The following is a 15,949-nucleotide window of genomic DNA, read 5'->3' as shown; positions in this document are numbered from 1 at the left end:
CACTCCCATCGTTGTGTTTATGTTCTATTGTTTGTTATTGTTGTAACTTACTGACACGCCACCTTAACGGACACCTGTGTGAAAAAATGTCATCATAGGTCAACGGATTCTTCCAGGATAAATCACTTCTCATTCAGAAATTAGCCTGCGAGTCCCGGCTTTATTGACGGTCTGCTTCGTTTCGGAAGTGCCGTGCGTGGGTGTAGCTGAGAGCCCGTCTTAGCCCCCCAGAGGAGCGGCGGCACAGTGGTTAGCGCACTGTGCTACGAACCCGGCACATACCCGAATTCGATTCTTGTTCCCAGCCAATGACAATGGGCAGCGAAATACCTGAACCTGTCCTGGCCGTCCCTCCCCGAAGTAGATCCGGCCTTCCCAAATGAGTACCGTTCCTGGTGCTTTTTGTGCAAACATCACCACATGGGGAGACAAAGGTGGCCAGGCGTGGTACTGGTCACCCACTCCCTGTCGTGTTCTATATCGGTCTTCGTAGGTGCTACTCCCTAACAGGACTTGCCTCAACAGTCTGTCAAGGCTACACGGGGGATCTTTGTCTTTAAGCGTGTGTGAGTGGTGTGCGGAGCAGTGTGCAGCACTTTGTCACGTGTCCGCAACTGCATCACCACTTGCAATTCTCCGGCTTTTCTCTTTTTAAATTAAGTTCCTTCCCACCATCATTGTGACGCAGCTATCGTGGTTATCCTGCTCGGGAGTGGTGGAAGTCCAAAACGGAATCGGACACAGGGAGGCAGGGGTCAGAGAGAGATGGGGAAGATTGGGAACGAAGGGGATAAGTTCCCCAGCTCTTGTACCATGCCTGATCACCCGGGTATACTGGAGGAGTCGCAGGCAACGTTATGGTGGGGGGGGGGGGGGGCACTTGGATGAAATGATAAGAGCCTCCCCCATCTCTCCGTGAAGGTTGCTCAATCATTCGACAGTGGCGCCACCTTCAGGGTGACCGGCGACAGCAGCCCTGCAGCACACAGCCCAGCCCTGCAGCACACTGCCCAGCCTTGCAGCACACTGCCCAGCCCTGCAGCACACTGCCCAGCCCTGCAGCACACTGCCCAGCCCTGCAGCACACTGCCCAGCCCTGCAGCGCACAGCCCAGCCCTGCAGCACACAGTCTACAGCACACAGTCTGCAGCACACAGACCACAGCCCAGCCCTGCAGCACACAGTCTACAGCACACTGCCCAGCCCTGCAGCACACTGCCCAGCCCTGCAGCACACTGCCCAGCCCTGCGGCACACTGCCCAGCCCTGCAGCACACAGTCTACAGCACACAGTCTGCAGCACACAGACCACAGCCCAGCCCTGCAGCACACAGTCTGCAGCACACAATCTGCAGCACACATGCAATGTGTGTGCTGGACACTCGGTGGGTGGTGGTGGGGGGGACGGAAGGAGGAGCCACGACTCGGCCTGCGCTTCTCTCCGATTCATGCAGACGCGTGGAGACCGCGACTCTCAGAGACGGCAAGGATGAGAGACGGGAGAGATTAGAGTTAAGAGAGATGAGAGACGAGATGGGAGAGACGAGATGGGAGAGATGAGAGAGACGAGATGGGAGAGATTAGAGTTGAGAGATGAGAGAGATGAGATGGGAGGGATGGGAGAGATTAGAGATGACAGAGACGAGAGAGATGAGATAGATGGGAGAGACGGCAGAGACGAGAGGGATGAGAGAAGGGAGAGACGGGATGGGAGGGATGAGAGAGAGATGAGAGATAGAGACACGTGAGACTGTTTTTTCCACGTTTCACAAGGAGACAAAATAAATACCAGTAATCCTTCCACCTAGCGATTGAACTGATTTGTAAAACATTTTACACATTCTGCGTCATACACAGGGCCTTGGGATGCAGAGTTAAAAGTTTGAGGGCAACAAAAATGCGGAGAGACAGAAGCTTATGTTTTCATATTCTCCACAATGATGCCAATGATTATCTTGTGAAGAGCTTCTGAGTGCATTCATCTTTATTCGTACTGGAAGTACAGCAGAGCACAACAACCATACACTAACACTGTAAGAAGATATACTTGCAATACAAAGTTATACAAGGACGTTAATATCGTCATAATCATAACGTTAACATTAATACTGTACCTTGTATTGTAAAAGATTATATCGTGGCCAATTACATACAAGCGACATTGTCTGTATGTCTTTTGAGCGATGGGAGGAATCCAGCGAAGACAGAGGGAAACATAAAAACTCCGCACAGAAAGTCAGGAATCGAACTCAGGCACTTCTTGCTGTGAGGTTCGAACGTTACCACCGAGTCGCCCTCCCGCCCTTCTGGCAAGCAGAATGTGATCCGTGCATTGTCCTTGACATATACCCTTTGGTTAAAAAAAGGCACGCATTATATATGAGCGTATAATTTGTTACGAACACACGAGGGGGGGGGATAAAAATAGCTTTTCTCAAGCAAAAAAAGCTACGCTCACTCTCTTACAAAAGTTTGTCAAAAAAGTAAAAATCACCAAATAAATGCCCTTGCCTATCTGGAAAATGATTCACATCCCGCAGCCCAGTCACCGTAATGTTCCACAACCCACCTGATCATTAATTCCATCTACCCGGAGGTTTACTTTTAATTGCCCAGCGCACACGTGCCAGGGTCGCCGGTAGATTGCAATACGTTCCACGTGACTAGTCGCCACGAACCTTTCGCGAGAGTTTATACAGCACTGGGTATGGTTGCGCTGGGTGCGTAAGTCTCTTCTCGGCCATCAAATTGGACAAAACCAGGAGAGGAGAGAAATAAAACAAGAATCAGCCGCAGCCTTAATGCTCCTACTCCATGTGTGAACCAGCCTGCACTAGCGGGTGCCAGGGGGTGGGCCCTGCACCATCAAATGTCCCCTTTCACCCACGCAGGCCAACTCTCCTTCGTGGTAGATCACTGTTACAGTGCCCCCCCCCCCCCCCCCGCACACATACACACAACCAGCTCGACTGGCCCCCTCGTCCAAGAGGAGCTGGAGCTTGCCCTGGGTCCACACACATTCAGCAGCAGTCCTCCACTGGCTGATCGTCATCGTTTCCACGCTCCTGCTGCTGTCTCCCAGTCCTTCCCGTCTCTTCCAACCACCATCCGCCTCAATCACCTTCCGCGAGCGTTACCATTCGCATTTTTTGTCTGGATTCCGCTCTGGTGGCACCCTCCTGACAAGACCGTACTGCAGCAGTCTGAGTTCAGGGGGACGCTGCATTACCCCCACTACTGTTGGCTGCACATCCCCCTGGCCTTCTTGCTCTTCTTTGCCTTGCCCGGTTTTGCAACCTCCACCTCCTTCTCCTCGTGTCGCTCAGCAATGGTTACCGGCGGAGCGGCCGGTTCCAGCACGGAACAGCGGACCACGGCCTGCCCCTCGCGGATGGACACCTGCACCAGCTTCCCCGGCTCCCGTCCCACCGCGTCCACCTCGCCCCTCCGCTGGTCCCCTCCGGCTGTCGGCGCTAACGGCGCCCGACCTTTGCCGTGCTGCACCCCCTTTTCCGGCCGCTTCTTCTGCCGCATCGGCACGGCCGGCGCTTGTCGTCGTCGTTGTGGTGGTGCCGCCGCCGCCGCAACCGTTCCTCCTGGAGGAGGAGGTGTCCGATGAGCTTCCGTCTCGACCATGTTGGACGGGACCGCGACGAGCACGGCCTGGAGAATCTGGGGCAGCTCCGACGTTCTTGCCATCGCCGTCGTCACGGGCGCATTGACCGACTGCGTCGGTGCGGTTTCCATGGGTTCGGCACCGATGGTGAGCCCCTCCGCTCGCCGGATGTTTGACCATTTTCCATCTGCGTCGTCCGGCGGGAGAGCATCGCTCCGCTCGCCCCCGCCGCTGCCGTCGGCGGCGGCGGTGGCCACCGGTGCCGCCACCACGGCCTCCGCACGCTGCCTGAAGGCGGGCGGAATAGAGATGGGCTTGGGTAGAGCGACGTCAACTCCGCCCTCTGCGGCTGACACTGTCGATTTTATCTCGGGGAGCCGTCGCGACTCCGTCGCCGTCTCCGCTTCGGGGCCGGCCTCCGGGTGTTCCGCCGTCCCTCCCCGTATCGTGGCAGCGGTGTCCAGATGATCCAAGAGGCTCTGCGTGGTGACCAATGGGCGCTCGCTCTCCTGCTCTGTTGAAGCCGGTGTTCTTGTCCCCTCACCAACATTCTCCGCCAACTTTTTCTTCTTCTCCTGCTTTTCATCCTCCTCCTCTTCCTCCTCCTCCAGACTCTCCTCCTCGTACTTCTCAACAACCTTCTGCTCGTACCTCGAGACCATTGCCTTTACCTCCACGCTTGAGTCGCTCGCCTCCTGCGCCGCTGAGGGTTCGCGGTCGTCCGCCCGGCACCTGCTCAGGTCAACCCTGATGAGCGGTTTGTCCCCGGGGCTGGGCGCAAACTTCAGGAACAGCTCGAAGGCTTCATCCTCGACGGCTTCATACAAACGGACGTAATCCTGCAAGCGTGCGCGGGAACACGGATGCGACACCACAAACCCATTTGCGAAAAATTTTGACTCGCATAGAGATTCGTAGAGCTGCAGACACTTACATAGAGGCGCATAGATTCATACACAGACACACTGACTCAGAGAAACACAGTCTCACATAGAGACCCGTAGATGTACATAGAGACCCATACACTAACAGAGAGACCAATAGACTTGCACAAAAAACTAATAGGTCACATAGATATTCTTGGTTCTTTCGGTAAAGTCACGTAGATAGGTTCAAAGAAAATAACAAAAAACTACGACGTTTCGATCGCAACACAAGCGGTCGTCTTCAGAAAAAGGGGGATTAGCTTTCAAGGCAAACTGTCTTTGAACCTACCTACGTGACTTTAACGAAATAACCAAGATGATAAATTCCTGCACTCACGTCAAGAGGTCACATAGAGGCCCATAGACCTACACATAGCTCCATAGACCTACACATAGCCCCATAGACCTACACAGAGACCCATCGACCGACACAGAGACCCCATAGACATATGCAGACCCGTAGACCTACACAGAGACCCATCGACCTACACAGAACCCTGATAGACCTATGCAGAGCCCTCATAGACCTATGTAGAGACCCGTAGACCTACACAGAGACCCATAGACCTAAATAGAGCCCCCATAGGTCTACGCAGAGACCCATAGACCTACACAGAGCCCTGATCGACCTACAGAGAGACGCGTACACTCAGAGGGACCCCCGGCGAGGTGAGAGAGCGTACGCGCACCCCGAGGTAGTCGCCCTCGTTGAAGATCTGCGGCGGCAGCGCGGAGGGGTCCCCGGCGCGTCTCCTCATCTCCTCGAGGACACGCTCGTCCACCGACACGTCGATCAGCTGGTAGGGCACGCGCCTGCTCTCCAGGATCCGCGTCACCTCCCTCTGCCGCTGTCTGATCTGCGGGCGGACCGCCCGCGGCGTTGCGCATGGAGGGATAGAGAGAGGGGGGGGGGAGAGCGAACGCTCGGATGGCAACAGGCGGTCCGAGTCATTATGTGGGGCCAATGAAGGAGAGCGCCTCTCGCCCACGACCCCTGTCGCCCGCCATATCTCTCTGAGACCCCGTACACGGCTTCGTACAAACGGACGTAATCCTGCAAGCGTGCGCGCGGACACGGATGCAACACCACGAACCCATTTGCAAAAATTTGACTCGCATAGAGATCCGTGGAGCTACAGACGCTTACATAGAGGCGCATAGATTCACGCACAGACACACTGACTCAGAGAAACTAATAGTCTCACATAGAGACCTAGAGCCTCACATAGAGACCCATACACAAGTGGCGATGTTTACTACACACCGCACCATGTACTCAATTGAGGCCGAGTCGACCTAGGGGAGGCCCAGGACCGGTTTAGATATTCGTCACTGGCGGTGTTGGCCATGAGCGGGAATCGAAATCAGGTCGGCAGATTCGGAGCGCGGCGCGCTAACAGCTACACCACCGCTCACACAAAGACCCGTGGTCATATCCGTGACCCTATTATAATAGAAGCTTGTGACACCCATTATCCTAATCTTTGCGTGGGATGCCCAAATGTGTCGTGCTTATCTGCGAGAAATTGGGGGTAAAGAGGATGAATGTGCCCGATTCACTTCTATCATCCGCACAAAAAGAGTTGCGGATAACGGGAAACCGTTCTGCAAGAGCGTGTTACGCTTATTATCCACTCGTGTTCCCCGTGCCACATCGCGGGAAAAGGCTTCCCCGTTATCTGTAACTATGTGGATAAAAATGCCTTCATTAGCATATTCATCACAATTACAGCACCCTACGACCGTCACCACCACAATCATCACCACTCCCCTCCCTCGGGTTGCTAAAGTGAGCACCACCTCGTGAAACCGCTGCGCTACTCGGAGCGCGGGAAGTTCTTGTCCTGTGGAAAGCAACACGTGTCCCTGTCATAGTAATGTGGAATTCCCACCACCGGATGATAAGCACCACCTTTGGAGACGGCCCCACTTACAGATTGAAAACGAATTTCTTGATAACTACTTTGTGTGTTTAGTGTGATATATACAGGCACGTACGAACTTATGGCCTGGCAGTCATGAGCCAGAGTGCTGCACCTCCCAGTCACTCGTGGAAACACGCGCGGGATAAATCGGTCACACGAATGAGACATCGACACCCGAGCCCCCCCGCCCACGTGCTGCATACGCACGGGAGCGGTGGCGCAGCGGTTAGCGCACTTGGAGCGTGACCAACGCGGCGACCTCTCGAGTTCCCATTCCCGCTCACAGCTACAACATCGGCGACGATGATCTGAACCGGGTCCTTCCTGGGTCTACCTCCCCTAGGTAGACTCGGCCGTAATAGAGTACCGGCTGCGGTGTCTAAACATCAGCGCTTAGGAGACAAAGGTGGCCGGGCGCGATTCTGGCCACAATACAAAGATCCCCCGTATAGCCTGAACAGACTGTCGGGGCAAGTGCTGTTAGCGAGTAGCACATACGAAGGCCAGAACGGAACACGAGGGGGTGGGTGGCCAGCACCACGCCCGACCGCCTTTGTCTCCCAAGTGGCGATGTTTTTACACACCGCACCAGGTACTCATTTGAGACTGAGTCGACCAAGGGGAGGAGGCCAGGACCGGTTCAGATAATCGCCACCGGTGTTGGCCGTGAGCAGGAATCAAACTCGGGTCGCCAGGTTCGTAGCGCAGCGCGCTAATGGCTACACCACCGCTCCCCGCAATTCTGGCCAGGACATCAGGGACTCCGCTACTTACTAACTTTTTTTTAACTTACCAACAAGACCTCTAGAACCTAACTCGTTCGTAGGTAGAGGAGTCGCTGTATAGATTTATCAACACACCAAGATGTGCATTGCATGTACCAAAGCTCTTAGCCTTGTGCAGACCACCAGCTCCAAAGAACTGCATCTGTCGGAATATGTCGAGTACTTTAATCAACATCTCTGCTACTTAATAGGTGCTCGCTAACAGCACTAGCCCCCTACAGTCTGTGTGGGCTATAAGGGGGAATTTTGTCTTTGCGCTGCCATGCACGGATGTGCGTGAGTGAGTGATTCTGTGAAAGTGAATCCACGTCTTAGTGTGTGTGAGTGAGAGCGTGAATGTGGGGGAGCGGTGGCGCAGCGGTTAGCGCACAGAGACCCGAGTTCGATTCCCGTTCACGGCCAATGACAGTGGGCAGCGAAATATCTGAACCGGCCATGGCCCTCCCTCCCCTAAGTCGACTCAGCCTTAAAGGATTACCTGGTGTGGTGTGGGGAGACAAAGGTGGACGGGCGTGATATTGGTCGTCCATCCCCTTCGAGTGCCGTGCCGGCATTCGCAAGTGCTCGCCAACAGCACTTGCCCCAACAGTCTGCTGAAGGCAATACGGGGGATCTTTGCCTTTGCCAGGGTGTGTGTCAGGGTGTGCACTAGTACAGCTCGGCAGTGCCCGCTATGCTAAATATAGAAGCGGCGCTCCACTGTACGGAGAGTGGAGCAACATCGCGCTCATTCTCATCTGCGTGTCCACTTACGGACAGTTACACGGATTCCAATGTAGTTTTTGAACCAGTCTGTGTTGGTGATGCTGCTGCTGTTGCTGCGTAGGCGGTGGTGCACAAATCACGATAACAACTCAACACGTCTGACAATAGCACCGTGTGGCCTTGAAAGGACAATTATAACGGATGACGTTTCGAGCAAAGGCCCCTTTTCAGCGCACATAGGGAGGCCAACTATGTGGCCAACTCTCTGCCCTCTATGTGCAATAAAGCAGGTGCGTTGCCCGAAACGTTGCCAATTATATCTCTGTGTTTTTTTCTTCATTTTAAGCCACGCGGTGTCATTGACGAGCTTTTTTTGGGGGGTTTGGCCACGTGGTGGTTTTTTGCTAAAAATTGTTGTCTGAAACCGTCCACCACCCGACAGGATTGTCAAGTCTACACAGATAGTGTTTAAATGGCTAATGTATTGATCAGACTATGATCAATGTATTGCTCAGATCATGATCAATGTATTGTATTGATGTATCAATTTAAGCTATCAATGTATTTATCAAAATATTATAAATGCATTGAATTGATGTATCAATGCATTGTATCAATGTATTGATAAAATTCTGAGCAATGCTAAGGTCAGATTTTTATCAATAAATCTCAGCCTCTGTATGTGTGTATGCGTGTGTGTGTGTATGTGTGTGCGTGTGAGGAGCTCACAAATCCTTGAAAGATCTGGGCAAGGTCCCATCGTTGAGCTCCTCAGGCAGGCAAGGCTGCGTTGGCTGGGTCATGTAGCCCGCATGCCCAATCACCGCATGCCCAAACAGCTTTTGTTCGGCCGGATCGAGGGGGCAAAACGGGTGCGACACGGGCTAGAGAAGAGATGGAGTGATGTGGTACAGGAGGACGTGGAGCTGAGTGGACTTGCCGATGACTAGTACCAGCGGTGTCAAGATCGGCCTCTGTGGAGGAGGCTCGTGAAGGACGCTACTGTCAAGTTGGAGGCAGTCGCCCTCCAACAACAACGGAGGGCAGAGGAGCGACGCTCACAACAATGAGCGGAGCGCCGGGTGGCTAAAGAACAGCAAGTTGGCACAGTAGGGGGCACAGGAGGTGCATCAGCCAGTCATCTCAGTCATCTCAGTCAGTCGACCCGTGGCACCTGGGTCTGCCCCGTGACCTTCTGCCAGCGGGCGTTCAACACTGCACGTGGCCTCAAGGTGCACATGGCCTGGCACAAGCGTCGTGGTGACGTCACCGCCACTTAGTGGCGAATGGCGGTTGTTGTGTGTGTGTATTTGTGTGTGTATGAGTGCGTGTATGTGTATATGTGTATGCGCGGCCTTAAAAGAAACAAAATATTTAATCGGCGACGTTTCGGGGCAATGACCCTTCTTTATAGCACATATGTAGAGAAGCAAGCGGAGAGAGAGAGTGGACGATAAAGAGGTTTTTGGGTTGGATCTCATGAATATATAAATATCATTCACCCCGCCACCACCACCCGACACAGTCAATCAGTAAGGGGTTTGTCACGGAAACAAAAACGCGTCCAGTTCGTTACTAGTTCAGCTCTCACCGGTGTGTTAGAGAGTAACCCCAATTGTAAGTGTTGTGGGTTTACTCTCCAACACACCGGTGTGTTAGAGAGTAACCCCAATTGTAAATGTTGTGGGTTTACTCTCCAACACACCGGTGTTTTAGAGAGTAACCCCAATTGTAAACGTTGTGGGTTTACTCTCCAACACACCGGTGTGTTAGAGAGTAACCCCAATTGTAAATGTTGTGGGTTTACTCTCCAACACACCGATGTGCTGCACTATTAACGAATTTCCATGTTTTGTTTACGTGACAAACTTTACTAATTGGCTGTGTCGGGTGGTGGCGGGCTTAACGGCACATTTATATTTACGCGATTTAACCCCCAAAAAATCCACTTATGGATAATATTGGTCGCAAAAGCCTCCTGCGTGTTAAACTGGATGATAAAGAGTTGGGGGCTGAGATTGTTTACACCATGGGGGCCCAGGTGATGAGAATTACAATTTTTTTTTTAAGTTCTGATCACCAGTTTTTAAACAGGCTTAATGAATAGTTACACGCATAGTAGCCATCGAGTAACAGACAGATTCACGAACAGTGCCCCTAATCGCGGGCTCTGACGCTCGCAAATGCTGAGGAATGCTCTCCACATTTGACCATGTAGGGCAGTGTTTCTTAACTTTTTACTGCAGCCTTAAAAACCCCTTCGGTTCTCAATCGTAAAAAAATGTTAATAAATACTTAGGGCTTGATGAAACAAAGTTGTACTTCCGTGCCCGTGTTCAATTTGTGTTTTCGATTATTTACCGTCTAAAAAAAAATCTGCCCATGTCTCGAACCCCCCAGAAAGGGCAGGGGGTGCGTGCACCCCCTGGGGGGGTGAGAACCACCGATGTAGGGCCATGTTAGACCTTTAACAACACACACGAAGACGCACACAGCCGTTGCGTGTCCAAAAAGCTACCCGCGTTATGCAAAACCACCAGCCCCAAAGAACTGCACGTGCAGGGCCGTACAGGGTATTACATTGTAAACAATCTGTGGGTTCTGATGTTGAGATATAAAATAATTATAATTGGTTATTTACCCAAGGAAGCCACCGTTGCAAATAGTGATGTTGTGAATAATGAAACAATAGTATATCTTTAATGGAAATTGGTTCATAACAACCACGTTACCTGCCTCGCCTGGTATGCAGGAGGACGTGGGTTCGATCCCGACCCTGACGCCTGCTGCTATATATTTGGAGTTTGCGTGTCTCTCTCCCCGTGGTCGCGTGGATTTTTCCCCGGGTGCTCAGGTTTTTCCTTCCACATTTAGAGTCGACGTGAGTTCAAGGTGTTTGCCTACTGCTATAAATGTCCACACGATGATGAGCCGCTTCCTTAAGCTATCATTTGTGATATCCAGGTCGCTTCTGAAATAAGAGCTATATCGCTCAGTGGGCCTTATCTGATCAAGCAAATAAATAAAAATTAAGTTTATGATAAATTAACCGCTTCTAATTGTGTTGGTAGTACGGTAATGCCATTTTTTATCTGCGGAAAACTTGTTTTCAGCAGAGTACTGCTGGCAATGACACGTTTTGGCCAATACTTGTTTCGAACGAGCGTGTTTGTTTTCTACAGCAGGAAACCAGAGGAACCAGAGAAACCCACTGTGCTCTACTGTGGGGATAGCACTCAAAGTTCTGGTCCCACGCAGGTAGGTACACGCACCCACTTGGTGTACTGCCATTTACACCTCGCAGCGCAGCAAGTTATTGGGAGTTTCACAATTCTCTACGTGGTCCACCAACTCTTGCCTCTGAAGCGCTGGATTAGGGGCGTGTACCACCATCACATCCGGCTGATCCTGAGTGAATTCACGTCTTTCTTGTTTGTGATTATAAACAAAGTCAAAGTGATTTCCAGGGGCTCATCTGCAGTTTACATCCCTGCAGAGCCAATGGTGGAAATTCGTTTCGTCGACCCTGGCGGGATAGTTTAGTCAGCCCACCATCTCTCCGGGGACGACGAAATGATAGTTCTTGCATTGACCCCAGAGGGATGGCTGATGGGCTGAGTCAACCGCCAACAATCCGGATTGCGAGCCGGATCGATTTACCACCGAGCCACGGGGTTTCGAACGAACATCCGAGCGATGCTTCTTCACAGCCCTGGGTAAACGATGGATTCCTTTAGAGCAGTGGTTCTTCACGTTCACTGCAGCCCTGCAGCCCCCTTTGGTCCTCAATCGTCACAAAATGTACAATGTTAATAACTACGTAGGGTTTGATGAAACAAAGAAAGTTGCGACTTACGTGCCCGTGCCTAAATTGTGTTTTCGATTATTTACCTTCTGAAAAGAAATCTGGCCCTGTGTTGCACCGCCAGGGGAGTGCGTGCACCCCCAGGATGAGAACCATTGCTCTCGGGAATAGATTTGCATGAAACAAACCGAAACGCGTGCCATCGCTATACAATCGTGGTGGACTGCATACAACGTGACAACAACATTGGTACGCGTATGCTTTCGGCCCTCTTAGTCAATCCTCCTGCTGTATAATTGCCCCTTAGTCTCACCGTGATGCGCGCCCTTGGGGGGTTAAATGACCGTTCTTCACCACACTGGCGAGCCCCGGTTGGCCATGTGGGGAATTGGAATAACATTACAAAACTCGTGGGATGCTGAGGTTAATTTACTGTTTGAAAAAGCGATGGAAATCCAATGAGGCGAGGTCATACGAAACTTTGTAATAAGCGCGCAGATTGTCTCGCTCTATGCGGTGCTAGTGGTAGTGGTGGTAGTAGTAGTGGTAGTGGTGCTAGTAGTAGTGATAGTAGTGGTGCTAGTAGTAGTGGTGCTAGTGTTAGTGGTGGTAGTAGTAGTGGTAGTGGTGCTAGTAGTAGTGATAGTAGTGGTGCTAGTAGTAGTGGTAGTAGTGGTGCTAGTGGTAGTGATAGTAGTGGTGGTAGTGGTGGTAGTAGTAGTGGTGGTAGTAGTGGTAGTGGTGCTAGTAGTAGTGATAGTAGTGGTGCTAGTGGCAGTGGTTCTAGTGGTAGTGGTGGTAGCGGTGCTAGTAGTAGTGGTGCTAGTGGTAGTGGTGGTAGTAGTAGTGGTAGTGGTGCTAGTAGTAGTGATAGTAGTGGTGCTAGTGGTGGTAGTAGTAGTGGTGGTAGTGGTGCTAGTCGTGGTGCTAGTCGTGGTGCTAGTGTTAGTGGTGGTAGTGGTGGTAGTGGTGCTAGTAGTAGTGATAGTAGTGGTGCTAGTGGTGGTAGTAGTAGTGGTAGTAGTGGTGGTAGTGGTGCTAGTAGTAGTGGTAGTGGTGCTAGTGGTAGTGGTGGTAATAGTGGTGGTAGTGGTGGTGGTAGTAGTGGTGGTAGTGGTAGTGGTGGTAATAGTGGTGGTAGTGGTGGTGGTAGTAGTGGTGGTAGTGGTGCTAGTGGTAGTGGTGGTAGTGGTGCTAGTGGTGGTAATAGTAGTGGTAGTGGTGCTAGTGGTAGTGGTAGTAGTGGTGCTAGTGGTAGTGGTGGTAATAGTAGTGGTAGTGGTGCTAGTGGTACTAGTAGTGGTGCTAGTGGTAGTAGTGGTAGTAGTAGTGGTGCTAGTAGTAGTGGTAGTAGTGGTAGTAGTGGTGCTAGTGGGTAGTAGTAGTAGTGGTGCTAGTAGTAGTGGTGGTGGTAGTGGTGGTAGTAGTGGTGCTAGTAGTAGTGGTAGTAGTGATGCTAGTAGTAGTGGTAGTAGTGGTGCTAGTGGTAGTGGTGGTAGTGGTGCTAGTAGTAGTGGTAGTAGTGGTGCTAGTGGTAGTGGTGGTAGTAGTAGTGGTAGTGGTGATAGTAGTAGTGGTAGTGGTGCTCGTAGTAGTGGTAGTAGTGGTGCTAGTGGTAGTGGTGCTATTGGTAGTGGTGGTAGTGGTGTTAGTAGTAGTGGTAGTAGTGGTGCTAGTAGTGGTAGTGGTGGTAGTAGTAGTGCTAGTGGTAGTGGTGCTAGTGGTAGTGGTGCTAGTGGTGGTAGTGGTAAAAGGCGCACAAAGAACAACCACACGAGTAGCGCACACAAAGACAAAGACTCCCCGTATAGCCTTCACAGACTGTTGGGGCATGTGCTGTTAGCAAGGTCCTCATGAAGGCTGGCACGGCGCATGAGGAGCGTGGGTGGCCCGCACCACGCCTGGCCGCCTTTGTCTCCCCAGTGCTGATGTTTACACATCGTACCAGGTGTCACATGAGGCTGAGTCGGATAATTAATCATTGCCGGTGTTGGCCGCGAGCGGGAATCGAACTCGGTTCGCCGGGTTCGTAGCGCAGCGCGATAACTGCTGCACCACTACTCCCCACATAGAGCTACTACCACATGGAAGTACAATAGGGCGCAACTCACAAGCCCGTGTGAACAATAGGGCACAACTCACAAGTAGGTGTGAACAATGGGGCACAACTCACAAGCAGGTGTGAACAATAGGGCACAACTCAAGTAGGTGTGAACAATAGGGCACAACTCACAAGTAGGTGTGAACAATAGGGCAGAACTCACAAGCAGGTGTGAACAATAGGGCACAACTCACAAGCCCGTGTGAACAATAGGGCACAACTCACAAGTAGGTGTGAACAATAGGGCACAACTCACAAGTAGGTGTGAACAATAGGGCACAACTCACAAGCAGGTGTGAACAATAGGGCACACCTCACAAGCAGGTGTGAACAATAGGGCACAACTCACAAGCCCGTGTGAACAATAGGGCACAACTCACAAGTAGGTGTGAACAATAGGGCAGAACTCACAAGCAGGTGTGAACAATAGGGCACAACTCACAAGTAGGTGTGAACAATAGGGCACAACTCACAAGCCCGTGTGAACAATAGGGCACAACTCACAAGTAGGTGTGAACAATAGGACACAACTCACAAGCCCGTGTGAACAATAGGGCACAACTCACAAGTAGGTGTGAACAATAGGGCACAACTCACAAGCAGGTGTGAACAATAGGGCACAACTCACAAGCCCGTGTGAACAATAGGGCACAACTCACAAGCAGGTGTGAACAATAGGACACAACTCACAAGTAGGTGTGAACAATAGGGCACAACTCACAAGCAGGTGTGAACAATAGGGCACAACTCACAAGTAGGTGTGAACAATAGGGCACAACTCACAAGCCCGTGTGAACAATAGGGCACAACTCACAAGTAGGTGTGAACAATAGGACACAACTCACAAGCCCGTGTGAACAATAGGGCACAACTCACAAGTAGGTGTGAACAATAGGGCACAACTCACAAGCAGGTGTGAACAATAGGACACAACTCACAAGTAGGTGTGAACAATAGGGCACAACTCACAAGCAGGTGTGAACAATAGGGCACAACTCACAAGCCCGTGTGAACAATAGGGCACAACTCACAAGCCCGTGTGAACAATAGGGCACAACTCACAAGCAGGTGTGAACAATAGGGCACAACTCACAAGTAGGTGTGAACAACATGGCACAACTCACAAGCCCGTGTGAACAATGGGGCACAACTCACAAGCCCGTGTGAACAATAGGACACAACTCACAAGCAGGTGTGAACAATAGGGCACAACTCACAAGTAGGTGTGAACAATAGGACACAACTCACAAGCCCGTGTGAACAATAGGACACAACTCACAAGCAGGTGTGAACAATAGGGCACAACTCACAAGCAGGTGTGAACAATAGGGCACAACTCACAAGCCCGTGTGAACAATAGGACACAACTCACAAGCCCGTGTGAACAATAGGGCACAACTCACAAGCCCGTGTGAACAATAGGGCACAACTCACAAGCAGGTGTGAACAATAGGGCACAACTCACAAGCCCGTGTGAACAATAGGGCACAACTCACAAGCCCGCGTGAACAATAGGGCACAACTCACAAGCCCGTGTGAACAATAGGGCACAACTCACAAGCAGGTGTGAACAATAGGGCACAACTCACAAGCTCGTGTGAACAATAGGGCACAACTCACAAGCCCGTGTGAACAATAGGACACAACTCACAAGCAGGTGTGAACAATAGGGCACAACTCACAAGCAGGTGTGAACAATGGGGCACAACTCACAAGTAGGTGTGAACAATAGGGCACAACTCACAAGTAGGTGTGAACAATAGGGCACAACTCACAAGTAGGTGTGAACAATAGGGCACAACTCACAAGCCCGTGTGAACAATAGGGCACAACTCACAAGTAGGTGTGAACAATAGGGCACAACTCACAAGCAGGTGTGAACAATAGGGCACAACTCACAAGCAGGTGTGAACAATAGGGCACAACCCACAAGCAGGTGTGAACAATAGGGCACAACTCACAAGCAGGTGTGAACAATAGGGCACAACTCACAAGCAGGTGTGAACAATAGGGCACAACTCACAAGCAGGTGTGAACAATAGGGCACAACTCACAAGCAGGTGTGAACAATAGGGCACAACTCACAA

The 15,949-nt window shown here is 51.4% G+C and overlaps 1 protein-coding gene across 1 annotated transcript in view; it reads right to left on the bottom strand.

Annotated features, from left to right (window-relative positions):
• Positions 1–1,965: 1,965 nt before the first annotated feature.
• LOC116955557 (uncharacterized) overlaps positions 1,966–15,949 on the bottom strand; it is a 15,593-nt gene continuing 1,609 nt past the window's right edge. The window contains exons 2-3 of the mRNA XM_032976698.2: positions 5,231–5,398; positions 1,966–4,454 (exon numbers count right to left, since the gene is read on the bottom strand). Coding sequence (XP_032832589.1) covers positions 3,234–4,454; positions 5,231–5,398 — 1,389 coding nt within the window. The 3' untranslated portion in view covers positions 1,966–3,233. The remainder of the gene's footprint in view (positions 4,455–5,230; positions 5,399–15,949) is intronic.

Source organism: Petromyzon marinus, chromosome 60 (genome assembly GCF_048934315.1).
Source record: "Petromyzon marinus isolate PM22_M1 ecotype Great Lakes invasive population chromosome 60, UKy_Petmar_22M1.pri1.0, whole genome shotgun sequence".
NCBI classification, from domain to species: domain Eukaryota; kingdom Metazoa; phylum Chordata; class Hyperoartia; order Petromyzontiformes; family Petromyzontidae; genus Petromyzon; species Petromyzon marinus.
Note: the sequence above shows the minus strand (reverse complement) of the source record. Positions and strands in the feature narration are given on the sequence as shown.